At 36.5% G+C, this 21398-nt stretch overlaps 1 protein-coding gene across 3 annotated transcripts in view; it reads left to right on the top strand.

Moving 5' to 3' along the window:
* Nucleotides 1-21159, top strand: part of prrx1b (paired related homeobox 1b) — a 45612-nt gene extending 24453 nt beyond the window's left edge. Inside the window, exons 4-5 of one of the 3 annotated variants that reach the window (XM_028811363.2) lie at nucleotides 11845-11926; nucleotides 20794-21159. In XM_028811363.2, the coding sequence (XP_028667196.1) occupies nucleotides 11845-11881 (37 nt within the window). In that variant the 3' untranslated portion in view covers nucleotides 11882-11926; nucleotides 20794-21159. Of the gene's footprint in view, nucleotides 1-11844; nucleotides 12295-20793 lie in introns of those variants that run through there. The other 2 variants (XM_028811364.2, XM_028811362.2) reach the window with 2 other exon arrangements.
* Nucleotides 21160-21398: the final 239 nt, after the last annotated feature.

Below are 21398 nucleotides of genomic sequence, written 5' to 3'. Positions count from 1 at the left end.
GGACTGCTGTCCTGTCTGTGGTTTGTTCCAGGGTGACAAATTAAAAAACAATGGGTGGGTATATTATTATTATTATTATTAGAGGGCTCTGCCCCCTGCTCGCTTCACTCGCCAACCCCTGTGCAGGCGCTACGTGCTAGCCACTTGGCGGCTCTGCTGCTCGCGTATGGGGAAGCAGATGTACAATTTAAACAGATTGTTATTTTCATGGGAATTATTACATATGCATAATAGAACTAACTATTTTACATTATAGCAAGTAATTAACCATAGTAAAAAATAGTAAAATGTAATAAATTGAAAGAAAATTATGTTGCATGTTGTGTTAGAGGTATTCATTGCGTTATACATTTTCGTTCTGTTTGGCATTGAAATTAACACACATACTTTTTAAACTTACACTTTTACTGTAAAACTTCAGTAAAAACAATATTTGGAATTAACTTTTCGTCAATATTGCTTTGAATTTTGATTCCGTGTTTGGAGTTATATCGTGACAACACAACGTATAACTGCCCGTGAGTGAATATCATTTGTTTCTCTCTAATAAATAAATCAAGTTTTTCGAATGTTTGTCCCTGTGATTTGTTAATTGTCATAGCAAAAACTATTCTAACAGGAAACTGTAAATGTTTTATTACGAATAGTATAGTAAGATCTCCTTTGGTGTCTAATGTTTTCCGCGCAGAAGATGTACTACATTACCTTTCTTGTTGCTTGTTAAAATTTTACATGTCAGAATTGTTCAACCAATTTTGAATACAATTAATCTTGTCCTATTGCATAGCCCATCACTCAGACATAAATTATGCAATAACATTACGATACACCCTTCTTTCAAGTGTAATTCGGCCAGTGGAAGACCAGACAGTGTGATAACGGTTGTAGATATTCTATGGGATATTGTAAGTTGATGTTTTCATCTTCCGCACAATCACCACCAAGTGTTTCAACATAGTCTATTGATATTTATTTAACCAATATGTGGTGTAACCGATCGACAATATACGCAGAAATTCGTTTGACTTCATTGTTTCTCGGTGCTAGGATTGCCCATGAACTAATTTCTTCTGTTGATAACCCTTCAGGACGAAATTCTTCATTAAGATTTGGACATAATAAGTCTTCTTTTATTGGGAACTTAAAGCGAGGAAAGCGTAAAAATTTATAAGAGCTGAGAGCGCAGGAACTGTGTCTGTTAAAAGCATGCACATGAATGAGACGTGAGAAGAATGTGGGCCATTAACCATAAATGGTTGAGAGGAGGCGGGACCTGATAAAATCTCTTGGCAATAGTCTCGTCTCGTGGGACTTGAAAAAATCTCTTGTAAATAGTCTTGTCTCGTCTCAAGATTTTTTTTATAATACAGAGATTATTATTATTGTTGTTGTTGTTGTTATTATTATTATACTGTGCTAAGAAGTTATTACGCAGTTGAATTTTCAAATCCAGGTCATAAATCTATCTAAGCAGAATCGGGTGCAAGGTCAGAACCCACCCTGGAAAAGGCATGCAGTCCAGTGCATCATACATACATGCAGACTCACTCATTTTGAGTTAATTTAGTGTTGACAGTTAGCATAGCTACAATTTGTATGTGCAAAACCCATGTAAACATAGAGAGAATGAGCAAACGTCACCTGGACAGTGACTCTGGTGGGATTCAACCCCAGGATTCTAGAGTGGTGAGACTGAAGTGCTAACTGTAAACTTTCAAACTGTTAATTTCACATAAAACAAAGCGTTTTAGAGTCTAGTGGTGGAAACAGAATTTAGTAGACTTCAAAGGTAAACTTAAGTAAACGTACAGGATGATACATTGAGCTTTCATGCTGGTGTGGAGTGGCTGTGTACTGTCAGTAACAGCCTTCAGAAAACTTACACACTTGCAAGGAAAAAAAAAATAATCTTAAAGTCCGAGACGAGACAAGACCTTGAATATCTGCAAAGGTCATCCTTAGCTGTCCAGCTGAATGCTTTCATGTCAGCTGTTTCTCTCAACAGGAGATATCCATCCCACCCCTCCTCCCCATGTCTATCCATCATCTAGATAAAACTCTTGTAAAAAGGATGACAGTGATTTGCTTTGTTGGATCGTGGGATGGCTATCTTTAAATAAAAGTCTCTTTATTTATGTTTTGTAACTCGTCTCTCCAAAAATGTTGTGCCACACAAGAAAGGAGCTCCACCGCTTACATGTACATTATGTTTTTCAACTTTTACCTTTGTGTGGTGCAGCTTTCTTAGTTGGAGTCCTATACCTGATTGCTGTTGTTGTGGTGTTTGCATGCTTCTTTGTGTCTGTGTGGGGTTTCCACTTGGTATTACAGTTTTGCCCTCACATTTTAAAGACAGTTTAACTGGTGTTTTAAAGTTGGCCCTGTGTGACTGATGGACTGAAATCCATCCACTGTCCATTTCTGCTTTGTGATCAATGCTGTCTTAGTCTTAGGCCCGGCCCCAAGTCTCCCCCCACCCGACTCCCCCACTGTGACTCTCAATTGGATCAAGCAGATTGTTTACATTTACTTTTATCTTTGAACCCTTTCCATTGTTAACTTTGATAGATAAGCATGATGTGTGTTTCATGGGCAGTGTCTTTTTGATGCCTATAATTGTTTCTTTTCTTAGCATGCCATGTTTTCTCATGCACAGTTTTATGTGGTATAAATGCATTCTGTCCTTTTGTGTTGATAACACACTGATTGATCTAATGTCATTTTGAGACATTTTAACTAATAACATGTTAAAGTCAGACCCACAGAACATGTGTTAAAAATTACAAGTTCAGATTGCAAGTCTAAAACTACTGAAAAAAATATTTTGTAAACTAGAAATGTGTTTTTCCAAGTTAGGGTCAAAGTGAATAGTCTCTGAATACATTCATGCTTATCATATTTGATTTAATTATCTTAAAAACACATTTTTCCTATTAAATTGTTAAGTATGTTATATTAATAACTTAAAGATACAACATTTGCAATTGGTAAAAGGGAAGTGACTATTTTGTGAAGTCATTATAATGTTTGATTATGAAAATAACTGGTGAGCCTTCTTTCTTCTTATCACACAAATATCCATAGCTGCCCGAAACAGCAGAAATTCAAAGATATCTTGTTGTCCAATCTGACACCGTATCTTTATCAATCCCCGAGGGGGAAGTTAACTTGCCAACACAGTGCATTAAGACATAAACACGTACTGCAGCCTTGACAATTACTCCAAGAATACACAAAGCAAACTATTCATGCTTAAAATAAATATAGTAAACAGTCTTTATACGTCAATCAATAAATCAATGCTTATTTTATGTAACAGTATATTCAAGCCATCATTTAATAAGATCACAACTTTATGATTACAATTTAAAAGCCTGATGGCGCACAAATGGCTGCAAATAAAATGGATTTCCTGTATTTCACAGTGGTGCAACAGAAATTCATGACTACAGAAGATATTAAAACGCCAAATTCTAAATAGAAGAGAACTTTAACGACATAAAGTGACAGACATTTTAGAATTTCTACCTGCCTGCTGTTTTCTGAACAGAATGCAACAGTAAAAATAAAATTTCCTGTTAGCTTCAGTGATACTGGATATGGTCTAGCACTGTAAATCTAAGTGCTCTGTAGACTGGTTAACAAAATCAAAAACTAGTAAATTTTTAATAGCCGCCACTTGCAAAAATGTAAGGTATATGTTATAGAAACAAGCAATTTTATACCACCGTAGTTATCTGTCCTGCTTTGGGTCCTCCAGTGATTAACTATTTCCAAAAATCATTGCATGGTCATGTGCACAATTCATTCATAATTGTCTGAATCTGTGCATTATATTGTTGAGATATTCAGAGGGAAATGTCAGGGTGAACTCTTCCAAAGAGAACACTATTGGACATTTGTCAGGTATATTTACAATATTCTGGCATGAAGATCTTTGGAATATATGTGGAACATACATGTGGGCAAGGGAGAATATCCCAGTGTCCAGCCAATTGACCAAAGTGAGGTCCCTGGCAGATCTAACCTCTGCACAATAGTGCTGTTATCATTTGTGAGGAAGTCAAATGAAAAAGTAATGAATTTAATAATAACCCTCAAGCTTGGGATCAGGGATGTATTAGTTGAGACACAAGTATTGAACAATTAAAGCACAGATACAAAAAACATTGAAATAAAAAAAAAGGTATAAAAAGCAGAATAGAAAGCATTGAAAAACAGAACTCCTTTGAGCAACAAACTGGCAGCATAGATAAACACTTCAGAATTGACCCCAAAAGGCCATATACATTGACCTCCAGATGTGTTTGTTGGAATGCTTCCTATTTGCAGTGCAGAAGACGGCAGTAAAAAGCAGATCAGATGGCAAATTCATCAGTCAGCTCAGTAATTGCATTATGTAAACTCAAGTTTGACTTAGAGCCGCCATGAATCCTTGTTTCTTCATCTTATTCTCCCCAGGGGAATCTCCTGTTAAGTCTAGCATTAAAAGAATGAAATGATGAAGCTCCTGGTGGCTGTGTAATGTTGTTCTTCTGCTCTTTTTTTAAACTTCTTCCAGGCTCTAATGATTCTTGCTGGGTCACTGGGATCTTAATTCCCACTAATATACCATTTTACACTTTTCCTAGTGAAACGTCAACATCTTATTTACGTGCTTGTTCTTTAATCAGGACTACTAAAATCAAAAAAACAATTCTTTCGAATTCACAAGATGTCTCTTAAAGTCTCATGTATTTTTTACATGAGTTAAAAATAGAATGTTACTGAATTTAGAAAAAGGAAAAAGTGAATACATCATTTCAGCTCTTGCTTAAAGAAAAATAAGTGTTGTTTTATAGCTGAAGTGTTTCACAAAAAACATTTTATTTGCTAATGTTAAACTGTTTCTACAGCTATATTCCTCTGGGGTAAGTTTGAAGAATGAAGTGATTCAAACATGTTATTACATCACATTTTTTGTATAAGGAAATAATAACTTAAACTTGTGAGTCCCATTAACAGCTTATGTATGATTTGAAACTGGCACAGACTTCCACATGACGAAAAACCAGTGTTAGGTTTTTTCTTTTCTTTTCCTTTTCCCCTGATGTTTCTTTTCCTTTTCCCCTGATGTTAGTCAAGTGTAATTGGTGAAGAAATCTAACCTTAATGAGTTAACAATTTAAAATGTCAAGCCAGGTTTAAAAATAAAAGCACTATGCAGAAGTGTGGTTCCGTTCTTCATATTTCAGGCTTGCTTACAATGCTTTCTTTTCTTATTTTTTTAGAAAATAGGGCAGTTCCTTAAGATATTTGACAGTAAGATTTCTTTGCTCAGAGTTATGTTAAACTGATACTTTTCTGCTCTTACTTTTTCATTTCTTACTACAACGTCTTTAGAGTTTCCTCCTACGTAACACTGTAGATTGTGCAGCACTTCATGGGTGAGACTCATTCGGTAAGAAGAACATGGTAGCCAATTGCCCCAATAGATATGGGGATGGCACACAATTGGTAACATTTTTCTTAACTGTTAAATTAAAATGAGCAGAAACACACTGAAATACAAGTTACCAATTCAGGTTCTAGAGGGCTGATGCTTATGAAGCACAGGGTATAAAATGTCACTGGAAAGAGTTCCAGCCCATCACAGGGTACACATGCACTCATATACATGGGGCAATTAAATATCAAAAATCAAACTGTGTTTTGAATGAACGTGGGAGTGACCATAGAAAAAAAAAAGAAGATTGATTATATAGTGAGTACAATGAATATACCATGTACTGTATGGTTTTCCCAATTAACTTTTAAATATGCGCTATCTACGTTACCTGTTAATACAATCAATATAAAAATATTTGATTTCAGATATCTCTTGCCTTATGTGTGTCAGCAGAGTTCCTCCTATACCTTTCCTTTGCAATCTCTTGTGTTTAAACCTCTCTTGCCCAGTGCTTCCAGTCTTGATCATGTTTCCATACTGCCTATCAGAGTCCTCACTCACCTTCTATATGCTTTTTGACTACCACCAATACCCACATCATTTGTTTTCTTGGGAATACTTCCCTTCTTTGAAGGTGACTCCCAGTGTTCCCCCTACACCTTTCCTTGGTATGGTCATGTGTATGTCAAGCTTTCTTACCCAGCACTTCCTGTCTTGATTGCATATGACTTAGCAACCAACAAATCAGTCCAAAGCCAACTAGACCAATCAGATTGCTTGAATGGACTGGACACACACACACATACACACACACACATTCACGCAGTAGGGTTTTAATATATAGTACTCTAAATAGGCTAATTGGGAAATCCATCTCATAGCCTAGGTGTTTTGCAATAGGCCAAAGTAACTAGAATAATTGCAATGAGACAGAGTTTCCTTTTGACCGTTTGACTACAGTATAAATGTATGTGATCTACGCATGTTTTGTTTCCAACTTGCGCTTAATACTGAGTTTGGCTCATCAATAAACTTAACTAAATCTTTTAATAGAACATAATTTGCTTTGTGACAAGACTGGTTATGAAAGGTTATATTTAGGATATATTTTGATGGATGAAAGCACCAGAAATCCTTGTGGAATGTATGTTTTTCACCATATTAGTAAAATTGCATATTTTTGCCAACAAATGTCTCACAGCATTATTATGTAACTAAGTCTGCTAATGATGGATGTTGGCTATATTTTTTTACAAATTGTTTAGTGAATACGCATCAATAAGAATGGTACTACCATACATCTAAAACAGCCATTTCTTCTGATTTTTAGAATTGTGAGAACACATTAAATAAACAGCTGCCAAAAATGTTGGAAAATTGTGTTTTTATCATGGAACTAATTTAGTTCAACACGCCACGCCAGGCAGTCTTTCCTCGAAACACTAACACGTCCGTAAATAGCTTCAGTAAGTTGTATGAGTTGCGCTGTACTTCAATTCCAAGCCATATTTAGTTAAGAAGCAAACTGTAACAATCGCTGACAATTATAACCTAATATCAAAAAGAGTAAAATTAGTGGGTGCAAAATTACTTTACAAATATGTATCCTTGTAAGATATTGGAGATCACAGGAGGGGCAAGCAAATTCTTTACTGTCTTTGAAAATGCAAAGATCTGGTTAGCTTAAAGCCTCTGAAGTCTGATTTAAAAAAAATACATTGTCATTTGGAATGCTTAAAATGTCTGCTGATACAAGCTCTGAAATGAGCCTCAATCACCGCTGACAGCATTCATCTGAACTGCCAACTGTCTGCACTGTTGGATAATACACAAGAAGTCTACCTCTTTAACATTGCATCTGGAAGCAATTAACTGCAAGACAGTTATAGACTGAGTGCTTCTATATGCCAGAGGCCTCAGTAGCTGATAGTTATGACTTTGATAAATCCACTTAGGGTCACAATGTCTTAAAATGGCTCCTTTATTCCCTTTTAAATATCTTTCTTAAAACAAGAGGGCAACTATTTGATGCAAGAGAATCATATCAGTGGTACGATATATCTAAATCATTAATGGCTTTAGTTTGTTGTCATTAGTGTGGAACATCCAAACATGGCCAGTACAGTGAGCAGCATTATGAGAGGAGTCAGTACTTAAATTATTTGTGTTGCCATAAACTGTATCAATGTGGATCTAATAAAATGTTGAAAATGACAGGCTCATAAACATGGATTATATAAGCCTCATTTTAAAGTATCAGTCTATGTAGTATATGATGCTGTAATAAGTAAAATATTCCTGGAGTCATAAGGTCATCAGGAGAACTTATGGCATGGAAGGATCCCAAGATGCCACATACAAGTGAAGTGGCCATCCTATAATGAAAGTTTAGGAAAAAATTGGAGAAAGGGAAAGTTTGGTCATTTTAACATTAGGACAGTTTATAACACCTAACAGGAACAGCTCATGCATCTACCAAACTGTATTGTTTAATAAGCTTAACATTGATTCTACCACCTAAAAAAACTTGCACAATGTGAAAACTAGACATGTGGGAGATAACAATAACACAAAACACTGCAATATATTTGTTAAAGTCAATTATTGATACACTGCGGAAAAGTTTTGTTGTTTTTTGTATTTTTGTTTTTTTTTTGCCCCACCTACAGGAATGCTAAGGCCATGCTTCTTAGTGATACTTGTGTAACTGCAGGCACTGATTTTATATTCCCATAGATGGCACACAGCTAGCGTTAGCATTTCTGAAGAGTTTTCAGTGTGTATACTTTATGATTATTTAAGCTGAGCATTAAATTCACTTTATTTCTCTGGGAAGAAAAAGCTTGGTAAGAAACACAAAGTCACCAACATTGCCCTATGAAAATACTGTAAAATTCTCAGGCTCACTATAGGCCAGCGTTTCTCAATTTTTAAGTATTTGCGACCCGAGTTTTCATAACAGTTTTAAACGCGCCCCCCCCCCCCCCCCCCCAACATTTTTTTGAAAGGAGCCCACTAATATCAATTTGTCCTTTTTTAATTAATGATATATTATAGATGCATATTTTATTATACCTACTTAACTTTTATTGACATTTATCTAACTTTATATTTATTTATCTAGTATCAGAATGTAATTTAATTTAATTTGTTTTGGTTTCAATAGATGTATTTTTCATATTTTCGATTCTTGTTTTCTTTTTTGCACATCTTCGCGCCCCCCTTTATGTTACTTGGCGCCCCCCTAGGGGGGCCCGCCCCACAGATTGAGAACCATTGCTATAGGCCATGGTGTTCAGTTCCTTCCAGGATGGTGCTTTAAAATTCATATTTGCTATACTGTATCTCTATATATATAAAATCCAATGTCTGTCTGTCTGTCTGTACGTGTGTCCGTTTTTCATGCGAGAACTACTTAACAGATTTAGATCAGGTTTTTTTCTAGAATTTGCTTGAACATTCTGGTAGATTTTGCAATTTCTCTCATTGCGCAGCAATCATAGTTCATTTGCAGGAGCGATATATTCGTGCTAATCCAAGACAGAGGCTGCAAACCGAGGGGAGGGAGAAACGTGATGTCAAGAGTGGAAAGCTGGGCAGGGCCCTCCTCACTGTCCTGTTTCACTACTATGCGGGCAAAGCCGTGGGGGACGGCTAGTTCAAAATAAATATGAAAGCATTCTCTTAATTATTGTGCAATGATTTAGCAGTTTGGGAACTTGCAGGACCCAAATTTTGTCTTACTTTTTGTTTAAAAATGTTTATTGAATGTAGAAAATTATTTTTAATTATTTACCACAATTTTGTTACTCATTTTTGTTTATGGGTTCCCCATTTTGTGCCTTTTCTAAATCTTTTGCTATTGGTAATGGCTCCTGTTGCCATGTTGTGTCTCCAGAATTAGCATTGAGTAATTTCATTAAGTATTTAACATATTACATACTATTATTAATTGTCCAAGATTGTGGATAAATTTAAAATGAATTTTACTTTGCTAGATAGTATTTTTTTGTTGTTTGATTAAAAGTCATTCTCACCAGTAGGGGGATTTTGACAATAATTTTTGGTTGTTGTTATGGGCTTTGCTGATTTGTCTGGTTTTCTTTTTTGATTTTGACCTAAACCCATTTCTTATTACATTTTCTCTCATCTCTCCATCTATCACATTGACACTACATATTGGCTGATACCCTACTACCATTAGGACTTATTTCAAATGGAATCATCTAAAGTGATGCTCAAATGGGTGTTGTGCACCATAATCAGATATTTGTTGCCTTACTGTGGATGCTGCTGAGATGCCTGAAATCAGTTTTTGTATTTAAAGCAAATTTAAGTTAAAGTCAGCAGGGTTCTCCTATTAGATGTAGTAGTATAGAAATTTCTGCCTATAGTGATCTCAAATTCAATGTTAGTGACATATAAAGTGGTTACATTGAAATATATCTCAGAGTTGAACAGATATACGTAATATGTTGTAAGACACAGAAAATCATAGTTTTATCATAAGATAATTTAAGAATCATGATAATATTTTTTCATGTCCTTGGCAATGTTCATATACTGCTGTTTGCTGTGCCTGAAATAAACCTTGCAAATTGAGGGTCCACTTTTTTTGCATAAATTGTTTATTAAGTAAAAAATTCCTATTTTATATTATTTACTTTTTAAAATGAACAAACTAATAATAAACTAAATATTGGCATGTTGCACAGAAGTCATGAACTACCTAGCTTACACTCTCTCAAGATGCTCATTCACTATTTTCAAGACTAATATTAAAAAACACCTCTTAATCCCATCTACTGTGGGCATCAAAAAGAAAAGGTAAAGAAGATATGCACTGATAAAGCAAACATGTACGTGAAATTTTATACACAGTAAATAACACATTTACTAGATTTTAGTTTGGTTTTAGGTAACATAAAAAAAGAGAATTCTGGACTTAAAGTACACAATATTACAACTTTACAAGTCAACATATTCTCTAGTAAGTGTTGTAATAGCTCACGTGTTGAAAAGTATAAAAATTCCTGTTTAGGGTAGAGTACAAGGCCAATCCTGGCCTTCCTTTTTGTCATTTAGACACAGAAAAGACACACAGGTGGGATGGGCTGTGAACCTGTTGTTCAAAGAACACATATAGCAGTAGAAGATTGTTTATTGGAACATCTGAATGAAGTGGTGAACTGTGAAATTAATGACAACTGGATTTGGTGGCGGCATGGTGGAGCAATAGTAGCGCTGCTGCCTCGCAGTTAGGAGATCCGGGTTCGCTTCCCGCGTCCTCCCTGCGTGGAGTTTGCATGTTCTCCCCGTGTCTGCGTGGGTTTCCTCCGGGTACTCCGGTTTCCTCCCACAGTCCAAAGACATGCAGGTTAGGTGCATTGGCGATCCTAAATTGTCCCATGTGGGTGTGTTTGTGTGGGTGCCCTGCGGTGGGCTGGCACCCTGCCCAGGGTTTGTTTCCTGCCTTGCGCCCTGCGTTGGCTGGGATTGGCTCCAGCAGACCCCCATGACCCTGTAGTTGGGATATAGCAGGTTGGATAATGGATGGATGGATTTGCTGTTAGATAGTCGTATTTAGTGGCCACTGCCAGTGCAACATTTGGAGCAGGGTTCCTCAATCACAGTCCTGGAGGGCTGCAGTGCTTGCAGGTGTTTGTTCTAACCCGGTTTCTTAATTAGAAAGCAATTCTTGCCAATAATTTAATTTCATGGCTTGTTAGTGCTTTAACTCTGCTTTGTTAGGTAATTCTCATATCCTAGATTTTCTTCCCCTTTCTAAGGATATCATCCAAATGATTTGAAGGCTAAACTGAATGAGGAATTCTCAGTCCTTCACTTTTTTCTCCTTACTTTCCTTCCAAGTATTTAATTAAACTCAATAGTGCATGATAAATACACGCAAAGGTGTAAATGGCAATAAGCTAAAGCTAAATGGAGAAATGCTGGTCTCTTTTGACATTTATCAACTCAAATGAAGCGGAAGTGTTACTTGAGCAGTAAGTGCTTCTTGTTAAGCAATTAGTTTGGAGCCAAAACCTGCAGCCACTGTGGCCCTACAGGACCGTGATTGAGGACCCCTGATTTGGAGCAATATCAGAAGCACAAAGTGAAGGAGACCTCATACTGGTAAAAAATACAAGTTTAAAAATGAAATTTTTAAAAATGCATATTATACATGAGTAAAGTAAAATAAATAAGAAAATGACAGTCATGTTTTTTTTTCCTGATTCATCATTTTTCTCATGAATCATCCATGGGTCCTTTAGTACTGATTTCGGCTTTAGCTGATATTGTAATAATGAAAACACAACATGTAGTCAAAAGGCAGAACTCAGAAAAGAATTTCAAAGTGCCTCACATGCAGATCCTTTTGAATGACATTTCTATGAGAGTTTTTACTATTGCAGCATTTTTCCACAAGACATTCCTCCAAAGTTCTGGTAGATTGGAGTCCATGACCACATATGATGTGCTGAAAGGCTGATACATGTGAGTCTGATGCTGTGAATATACGCTTACCCCTGGCAGTTGGAACAACAAAGCAGCGTTATAGCCATAAGTTGTGGGATCCAGAGAGAAACACTTTTGGATCCAAAGCATTTTTTCACTTTCCTGACAGTCATTTCAAAGACAGCTCTCTATCCAAGTACGCCATGACAAATTGGATTTTTGGAATTTCCTCGCTTTGAGGCTTGACTTTGACCTCAGACAGTTTGTCTTCACCGCTCTCAGCAGCTTCATCTAATACCCATGACTGTTAAGGTTAAGATCCTTTAAGATTATACTGGATAATTCTGAACAATTTTCCATTTTCTTGTATTACAATAAAACACTATAATTAGACATTTTCCTTCAAAGGTTATCCTATAATACATATTTTGGCCAATATAACCAGCAGCTATATAACTTCAGAATTGGGCAGATTAGTATTTTAATTTTCCCAACCATAAATAGGCTAGTAAATACAGTTCTGTGGGAAAAGAACTGTAATTGTGGCTTCTGACATGACGCACATTGAAGGCAGCATTATCATATAATCATCTTTAAATTTACACTAAGAAGTGCATTTTCCTCTCTGTCCAAAAATATTTCAAGTATTTTGTAAACCACCATGCTCCACCACAGCATAAAAGAATATATTAAAAATGGTTGCACATTTGGTTGCGTATATACTATGCTTTAGTCAAATTTATGGCCTTTGGGTCACATGGAAATAAAACTTACAAAAACATTGGTCAGACCAATATGATTGCCAGGTGAGAGCTCACATCCAATGGGGACGTCTTGAGAGGGGTGGAGGAGGTTTTTTGTGTACAGTCTTATGATTTCAATGAGTTATGAGAGAATTTTTCTGCAACAGCTAACATTAGGAAAAACTGTAAGAAAAAGTATATTACAATTAAATTGGCTTATATTTTTTGAATTACAGTTATCATCATTAAAAATCAGTTACTAAATTAAGACCTAATAACTATTCACCCCATGTAAACCTGTTAAATTCCAAAGATGGCTCTTGGGAATGTGAAATAAACTCCTGAGGCTTATAGTTGAACACAGAATCTTGAGACATTTTTAAAAGTTCCTAGATGAGATATTGGGACAATGTGGGTATTAGTCAACTCAATGGGCTTGATGGAGTGAATGGTACTCTTATTTGTGAAACTTCTTATGTTCTGCTGTTTTATGTTGTTGTAACATTGGTGTCTGACATACATTGTGTACTTGTCCAAACACATGTTTCATCTTTTGTAAAATCACAAATAGAAATCGTTTAGTTAACAAGCCTACTGCAAATGTTCATTACCATTACAGTAAGAGCTTGTCATGTCATTCAATACTGGATAAATAATATCTGTATTAATGGAAAACTACATTTAACATAATCATCTTGAGATACAAAGTACACCATTCTGAAAAAGCACAATTAAAAGTTCTGTCATGTGGTAATGGGCTATAATGCTCATACACATTTATATTCCAGCAGTAGGCTGTCCTAGTCATGGATATTAATCCCATTTACACGATATCCATGCAACCTGTGGTATCTGTGGTCCAAGTCTACAGGGGCTGAACAACACAATGAAAACACCACAATAAAAAAGAGCTTAGAACCGAAGTAACTAAATCAGAATTAACAATGTAGCTGCGAAGGTGAGCCATGTTAGACTGAATGCCAAGGTTAGAAAATTGCAAAGTACACTTTGATATGCTGGGTTTATAAGGCAACACAAGGCAGAACAATTGGTGTCTAATTTGCAAGTGAATTGGTCACACCCTGTAAAATACAAAAGTATTTCATGCATCAAGGGTAGCAGTTCCAAAATGATTGGCAGTATATGTCAAACATGGACAAACTGCACTGGAAAAGCGAAAAATGGTTGCAAGTCAAAGCCCACCAACTGGGGTAGAGGGACATTTCACAAGGAGGTTGCTAAAAGCTGCAAATGAGTACCCTCTATTATGATCAGGGAATATGAAGCTAGTTTACAGGAGCAGGAGTACCCACCTAATGGTACAAAGCACTGTTCTACCATGATGTCCCCCTATTCCAGGGTGATAATACCCCCCCCCCCCCACTTGACACACACTGCTAAACTCATTCAAGAGTCCTTTCATGAACACCCGAATGAACTCAAATGCCTTCCACTGTGTTTTTAATCACCAGCCCCAATACTTAGTGAAGACCACTTTAGAAAAATAATTAGACTTGACATAACAAAGTTCAAAACTTGAATATGAACATTCCAGAAAGGTGTTCTAACAGCAATGGGTGGGCCTACTCCTTATTAATCTTTGAAATTAATATATTGTCAGCTGTTTCAATTTTTTTCTAATTCATACTTCATGTTTAATTAGACTTCTTAAGGCTATATCACATTACACAACTTTTCCAGAAATTTTCAGTCATATCCTTTATTTACATAATCTTAGCAAGTCGGAGAGAGTCAGTGGAACGTTCCCACGAAGCTGACAGCCTAATGTGACATGTCCAAGGACTGACTCCATCTAGTCTGTGACTCACTCCAATTATAGTGAGAAGGTCTGATTTTATCTTTAGTTATTGGGATGGGCTTGTGTGCATGAAAACCAACAACCAATGAATACTCATCCATGTTTTTTATTCACTATAATACAATTTTGATTGTAATTAGACACTAAATGAATGTCAAAAATGTGCCTTTTATTTTAAAAGCAGGTTGCAACGAAGATTCTTCCTGCAGCTTTATCCATCATCTCACATTCACCAGTCAGATAATGTTAAAGGGTTTTGGCATTCTTCTTGTATGGGCACAAAAGATGTTGCTTATTCACCATTTACAATTGATTTCTAGTAGCATGACCTTAAAGTTCTACATTTGCTCCCCAAGGACCCTGCAGACAGATGAGAAAACACAGATCTCTGATCATAAGGATTATAAAGATTATTAAAAAAATGTTGCTGTATGAATAAAAAGACTGGAATCAACCCAATATTTAGACAGAAGGGTTGTGCCATAGCAAATCATTTTATTAAACAACTCTTCTGTTTATGTAAATATTGGGTTTTTCATTCTTACAAATTTAGGATAGTTGCATGCTTCATGCTATGACAACATCACAGCATGTGCCAGCTACTTCACAGAACTGCAGCCAAAATATAAAGGCAAAATATTCTTTTCTAGTTGCATGTACACAACCTACACTGGAGATGTTAAGCAGTTTTTGTTTTTTTCAAATTACACAAACCAACAGTACTCAGACTGGTGACAGATTTAGGACAGGGTCAGTTGCTGCATGGCTATCAGCCCAATGTAATGTCCCAGTTAATAACCTTGGATTACCAAAATGGGCATAGTTTGTGTAAGTCACTTACATCATCGTCTTGTGTACTTTTGACTGTGGCAAAGAATACCCTGGTTTAGAAGATGGAGCGATGGACTTAACATTTTATCATTTTCCATTTCTTCCAGAAGAATGTAGGAATGATTTGTGCTGTACTCAAATACCGGGTTCAGTTAGAAAAACCTGAATTGACACTTACAAGTACTTAAAAAGGCATATCTTCCTCTAGGGTCTTGGGTTGTTTATTTTTGGACTTAGTTTGTGAATAATGTTTTATTTTGTGAGGCTGTGTACCAAAAGCATTAGTAAATATTTTAAATAATATGTGTGATTTAAAAAAATAGTTTTTAAACATATGCCATTGAAGCTTTCCAGTTATGTTAGATTGTGGTAGTGAGAAAAAGCTGTTATAAGGAAAAGATACCTACAACTTCTCTGGAAGCTGCATCCTGACTCTATAGTTGTGTATTAATTCTTGGAATTCTAGTTCAAGGTCAATCTAAATTCTGTCTTGAGCTTCATCACTTCAACACAGTTTTGTTATATCATTTGTGTTATGAAAATATAGTTGAAACAAAACAACTCCATGTTTTTTTCAGTGTTTTCTTCAGTCATGAGTAAGGACCAGATATTTAGCATTTATTGTATAGAAATGTGTGGGAAGTGCTATGATCTATCCAACTGACAAAACTCAGACTTAGGCAATAACTCTAAAAATAGGCCTCAAGACCATAGTGAGGCCTAGAATCAAGAGTCAATTTGGCTCTAAATTCAAGGAGCATAATGTCCACAATGAACCCAGGGCTGAAAAAAATGAAAATTTAAAAAGGGAGAGGGGAACAATTGGAAAAAAAAAATCTGGCTTAGATGTCAAAACTAAAGCTTCATTATATTTTGGGATTTTATTAACAGAAAAATACAAAAGAATGCCATTGAAAAAACGGTATGTCTAAAAACAACTCCAAGTTTGAATCTAATAATTCTAAACCATAAACAAGAGCCAAAATTCAATAACCAGACAATCAAAAGAGAGCACTTAACAAACAGATGAAATCTGAAATTCAACAGAGAGACAAACACCCTGCTTTTGCTGTTTGGCCAAACTGCCTGCTTAGTTGCTAAGCTGGTAATGAAGTTTGATGGACAATTTTGGCTTTGAGCTGCCTCTATGTAGGTAACACATTTTACTTTTGTATGCACACTCATGCAAATACAGACAGCTCAACTATCCAGATTACTATGTAAAGCTAAATCTCAATGTATAGTACATTTTACTCATTAGTGTGTTCTATGAAGTTATGTATTTTAATACTTTCTAATTTATAATTGCTCCAGAAATCCATTTTAGGCAATATGTTTCATGTAGGTTGGACCTGCAAGTATGGATTTCACAATTTACAACTACAGCTACTACTCCTTTTTGAGCTCCACTGCTCCATCCAGTGTTCTTTGGGATCTCACATCCATGCCAGGCCCAATTTCCATTCCTTTCTGCTCTTTTTGAAATATCTTTTCACTACTATTCACAATTTTCTCATGGTGGTGTACTGAAAACATGAAATACACATCCATTTATAAATATTGTGGAACCATTTTCCTTCTAGAACTTCCAAGGACACTTTCCTCACAAGCAGAATACAATGTGAATAGAGAGTGTTGAACTTTCTCTGGTGAAAGCAGTGGTTCTATTCAATAAAGGCGCGCACAAAAAAGCGACCTTCAAAAGGGCGACCTCAATTGGGCGTGGAGAATAAAAGCGCATATAAATAAAAGCGATCTTCAAAAGGGCGACCTCAATTGAGCGCCGAATAAAGGCGCGCGTAAATAAAGGCGAGCTTCAAAAAGGTGACCTCAATTGAGCACGGCAAATAAAGGCGTTCATAGATTATTTAGTTGAAATGGCTCTGGAATATGTGAAGAGCAACAAAGGTGCAGATCTACTCGTAGTCAAAGGCTATACATTCAGAAAGGAGAAAACTATCAACGGGAAACACATCTGGAAATGCATTGAATATAGGATTGGAAAATGTTCGTCTCGCTGTCATACCAAAAATGTCATTGCCTTAATCTAATTTTCTGTAATTTTGAAAACAACGAAATATAGAGAGCTTTAGAAATAGTTCGTTAGAAGTTCATGCATTAATTAATTGGATGTTTTAATATTCTTGCTTTCACCTTTTTATACGTTCAATCATTGCCTTTATCTAATAAATTTTCTGTAATAATTCTGTTGCGTTTGCCTTTATTCGCTGCGCCCAATTGACGTCACCTTTTTGAAACACTCCTTTATTTATGCGCGCATTTATTCGGCGCTCAATTGAGGTCTCCCTTTTGAAGATCGCTTTTATTTATGTGTGCTTTTATTCGCCGCACCCAATTGAGGTCGCCCTTTTGAAGGTCGCCTTTTTGTGTGCGCCCTTATTGACGGATACCGAAAGCAGTACAGTATGTGGAACCTCTAATGTTATGAGAAACTCTATCAAGTGGAGGTCTTGTATTCTTGACTCTAATGTATGTTTGGGTTAAAATTAGGAGTTGAAGGTCTAAAGTATAATTGAAGGCATTCACTAAGTATTACAAAAATATGCAGGCTGATTGCAGACTATACAGAATATACAGTAGCACCCAGTAGTAAAAGTAAGACATAGATAGGTGTGGGGAAGTCAGTAGATAGTTAATAGTCAGTCGTCACTTCTGTCATTGGATTATAGTGGAGGTAGGTGTGTTCTTGTGACCCTAAAAATTCAAAATCTTGATGGTTACAGTTATTTATACAGCTGATGGAACTGTTCTTACCTGTTGTGACCCACTTGGCTAGCTACTTTGACCAGCTCTTTAAAGCTGATCCTCTGGCTAGAACATTGGATATGTTTGGGTCCATGGTTCTTGAGGCTGATCCTCCAATTAGCTGTACAGGTGGTGAACCAGCGGAGGGTAGGGAAGGCTGCAGGGATCTGTGGTACCTGTGGTGAACTTCATCAGGCTGGTAGTAAAGCTGTCCTCCTGGCATTGCAAGCAATCTCTCTCTTCCATTTGGGAGATAGGCATCATCCCAACTGACTGGAAAATGGGACTTGTCATCCCTATCTGGAATGGGAAGGGTGATTACCTGGATTGCCGCAACTACAGTTGGATAACACTGCTCTTGGTGCCGAGTAAGGTCCTTACTACAGTCATCCTCAATAGGATTTGTGATCATTTGCTCACCTACCAGCAACCGGAGCATTCTGGGGTTCGTTAGGGATGTGTTTTGTTTCAATTCTGTTCTATGCTTCCACGGAGTGGGTGTTGGGCTGGTTTGTGGGGCATCTGTTGGTGAAGAGAGATTCACTGATCGTGACTTTGCCAAAATGCTGTGATCTTTGCAGAGTCAATGGAGGCTCCAATCAGGGCTTTCAAGAGACTGAGTGAGGAGTCTGAGTGTCTGGGCTTGCAAGTGTCCTGGATAAAAACCAAGATCCAGGCCTTTAATGACCTTTTAGGTACAGCTGGTGTGTCTGCCTCTGGAGAGAGTGTTGACCTTGTTGAGAGGTTTACTTACCTCGGCAGTGACATTCATGTCTCTAATGACTGTACCTATTAAGTCAGTAGATGGATTTGGAGAGTATAGGGGGTCATGAGGTCCCTGGGAAGGGGTGTGTGGTGCTCCTGATATCTTTGCAGAAGGACAAAGGTCCAAGTCTTTAGAGTCCTGGTGCTTCTTGTCTTGCTATATGGTTGCGAGACATGTATGCTATCCAGTGACCTGAAGCGAAGACTGAACTACTTACTGTGTCTCGTCAGAGAATCCTTGGGTACCACTGGTTTGACTTTACCTGCATTGTGAGTGAGCATCAGTTACGGCACTACAGCCATTTGATGTGATTCACTGAGGGTGACTAGGCTTGCAGGATCCTCATTGTTGAGGACCCGAGAAGCTGAACCAGGCTAAGGGGATACCCACGTAACACTTGGCTGCAGCAGATAGATGGTTATTTCCGGTGGGTGGGATTAGACTGTGTGTCTGCCTGGAGGGTTGCCAACCAAGATCCTGAGCTGTTTCGTCGTGTGGTGGGTGTGGCAACGTGCTGTACCAGTGCATGCTTTCTGACCTGACCTGACCTGATGGTTACAGTGAGTCATTGAAATAAACATCCCATCGAAATTTGAGACATACCAACAAGCTGCCACTTTGGTGTCTATACTAAGGTCGATAAATTTAGAACTAATCATTTTCTAAAGAAAACAATCAAAACACATTTTTTCACATTTACATACTCATATTTTGATTTGCAACACAAGCCGTTTGCTTCTATTTCAATATGTGCTTCAGACCCCAGCCTGTAGTCTATATAGTTTACATTACATTTACATTTACCCATTTAGCAGACACTTTAATCCAAAGTGACTTACAAAAGAGATTAACATAATGGAGTAAATACCAATCAGAAAAACTGCTTGAGAAAGAGTTACAGGACAGGTTACAAATTGATCATCATAAATAAAGAGCTCAGAAACAAAACACAAGTTAATTACAGTTCATGAAAAAGGTTTGGATTGAGATTTGATGCCACGCAGAGGTGGCATCACCAGACACCGCTCATCAGCAGACCAGAGTGGTCAAGAAGGAGCATTGCATTACATCACCTGCACACATTTTATGCTGATAAGATGGCCTCTCTCTCAAGGGATTAAATGCACTGAAAAGCGTCCCATCTTGTTAGAACTAAGCTCAATAAAGGGAACATAAACTGTAACACTCTCTATAGCTACCACCATACACATGAGAAATTAAAGATAAACTCCTGTATATATTAGAATTTGTAGGCTATTTTGTCATATGTATTATAATATTAAATACAGCTTAGTCATCTCTATTGTTGAGAACTTAATATCGTTAATTTTATTATTAAAATATTGGTATATCTGTTATTACTTCAAATGAAGTTTTGTAACTGCACTGCCCAATTGACTGTCTTTACCATCCTGCTTTGTTCATAAACATGCAGATCTGATGAAAAGACAATTACTGAAAACATAGAAGACCAGTAAAATAAATTCTTTACAGTATTTAAAAATTTATTGGTAAACAAAAGTTAGTGTAATCAGGAGTGTAACCAATAGTTATGGTCATCAAAATAAAGACATGGCTGAATTACAAGCCTAATAAAAACTGAATAAGAAAAGAACCCTTCAGTTGTTTAAGGGGGATTCTCCCCATTTACCCAAGAATTAAAAAAAAAAAATTCTAGTCTCTCATTGAATATTTTTAAAATAACAAATTATAAAATCAAATCAATTCTTGATTTGGGAGTCTCAACAACAGTGAGATTAAATATGCTGTTAATCAATATAATAACAGAACTTCTTTAAATGCTGAGTAACTACATTAGTCTATTTTTCAGAATTTGTCATTAGGCTGTTGCCTGCACACTTTTTACACTTATATGGATTTTATCAGTAGAAGTTTGTATTTCTCTAGTAATTTTTATCATGATTGGTTTTCTGTGAAAATTTATATTTATATTGGTTTACTTTTCTTTTTTCCTTTCCAGTTATACTTATTCATGAAAATGAATTCAGCGATCATAAGCTAAGATGTCTGTGTGTTTGTTTAAGGATGGCAGAAGAATAATGCAATGGAAAGATGAGACAAAGGATTTGGAAAACAAAAGTGGAACAACGCTTGACGTGTACAGGTCTCTAAAATGTCATGAAATCATCCCTTGTGAATTTCCTACATACTTCCACAGAATTTTAAGTACACTTTCCTATGCAGAGTAACTGGGACAACAGATATTTTAGTACATGTCAAAATGCTAAATTATTTCAGTTCTTTCCAGTTATACTTTTTCCAAATAAAATGGTTGTTCCTTGATATAATTATCTCCTTTTATCAGGTTAATCTGCACAATGACAAACTTCATGTTTCTTTTTGTCTGTTCTTTCTCATATTGTAGTAATCTTATCACCTATTTTGTATGTAAATGGGACTGCTTCACTTTTAGTTTGAGAAGAAACAAGCTGTATGGTTTCTTTAAAGGTAAATCTATGCAATTGACTTTTCATTTTTACAAAAAAGACACACTGGTCAAAGCAACAGAACTTCCAACCACACGGCAAGATGGAAATGCAAGGAACACAGAAGAAAGATCTGACA

The sequence above is a fragment of the Erpetoichthys calabaricus genome, chromosome 10 (assembly GCF_900747795.2).
Source record: "Erpetoichthys calabaricus chromosome 10, fErpCal1.3, whole genome shotgun sequence".
Lineage (NCBI taxonomy): Eukaryota > Metazoa > Chordata > Cladistia > Polypteriformes > Polypteridae > Erpetoichthys > Erpetoichthys calabaricus.
This window is presented reverse-complemented; position numbering and strand designations above follow the sequence as displayed.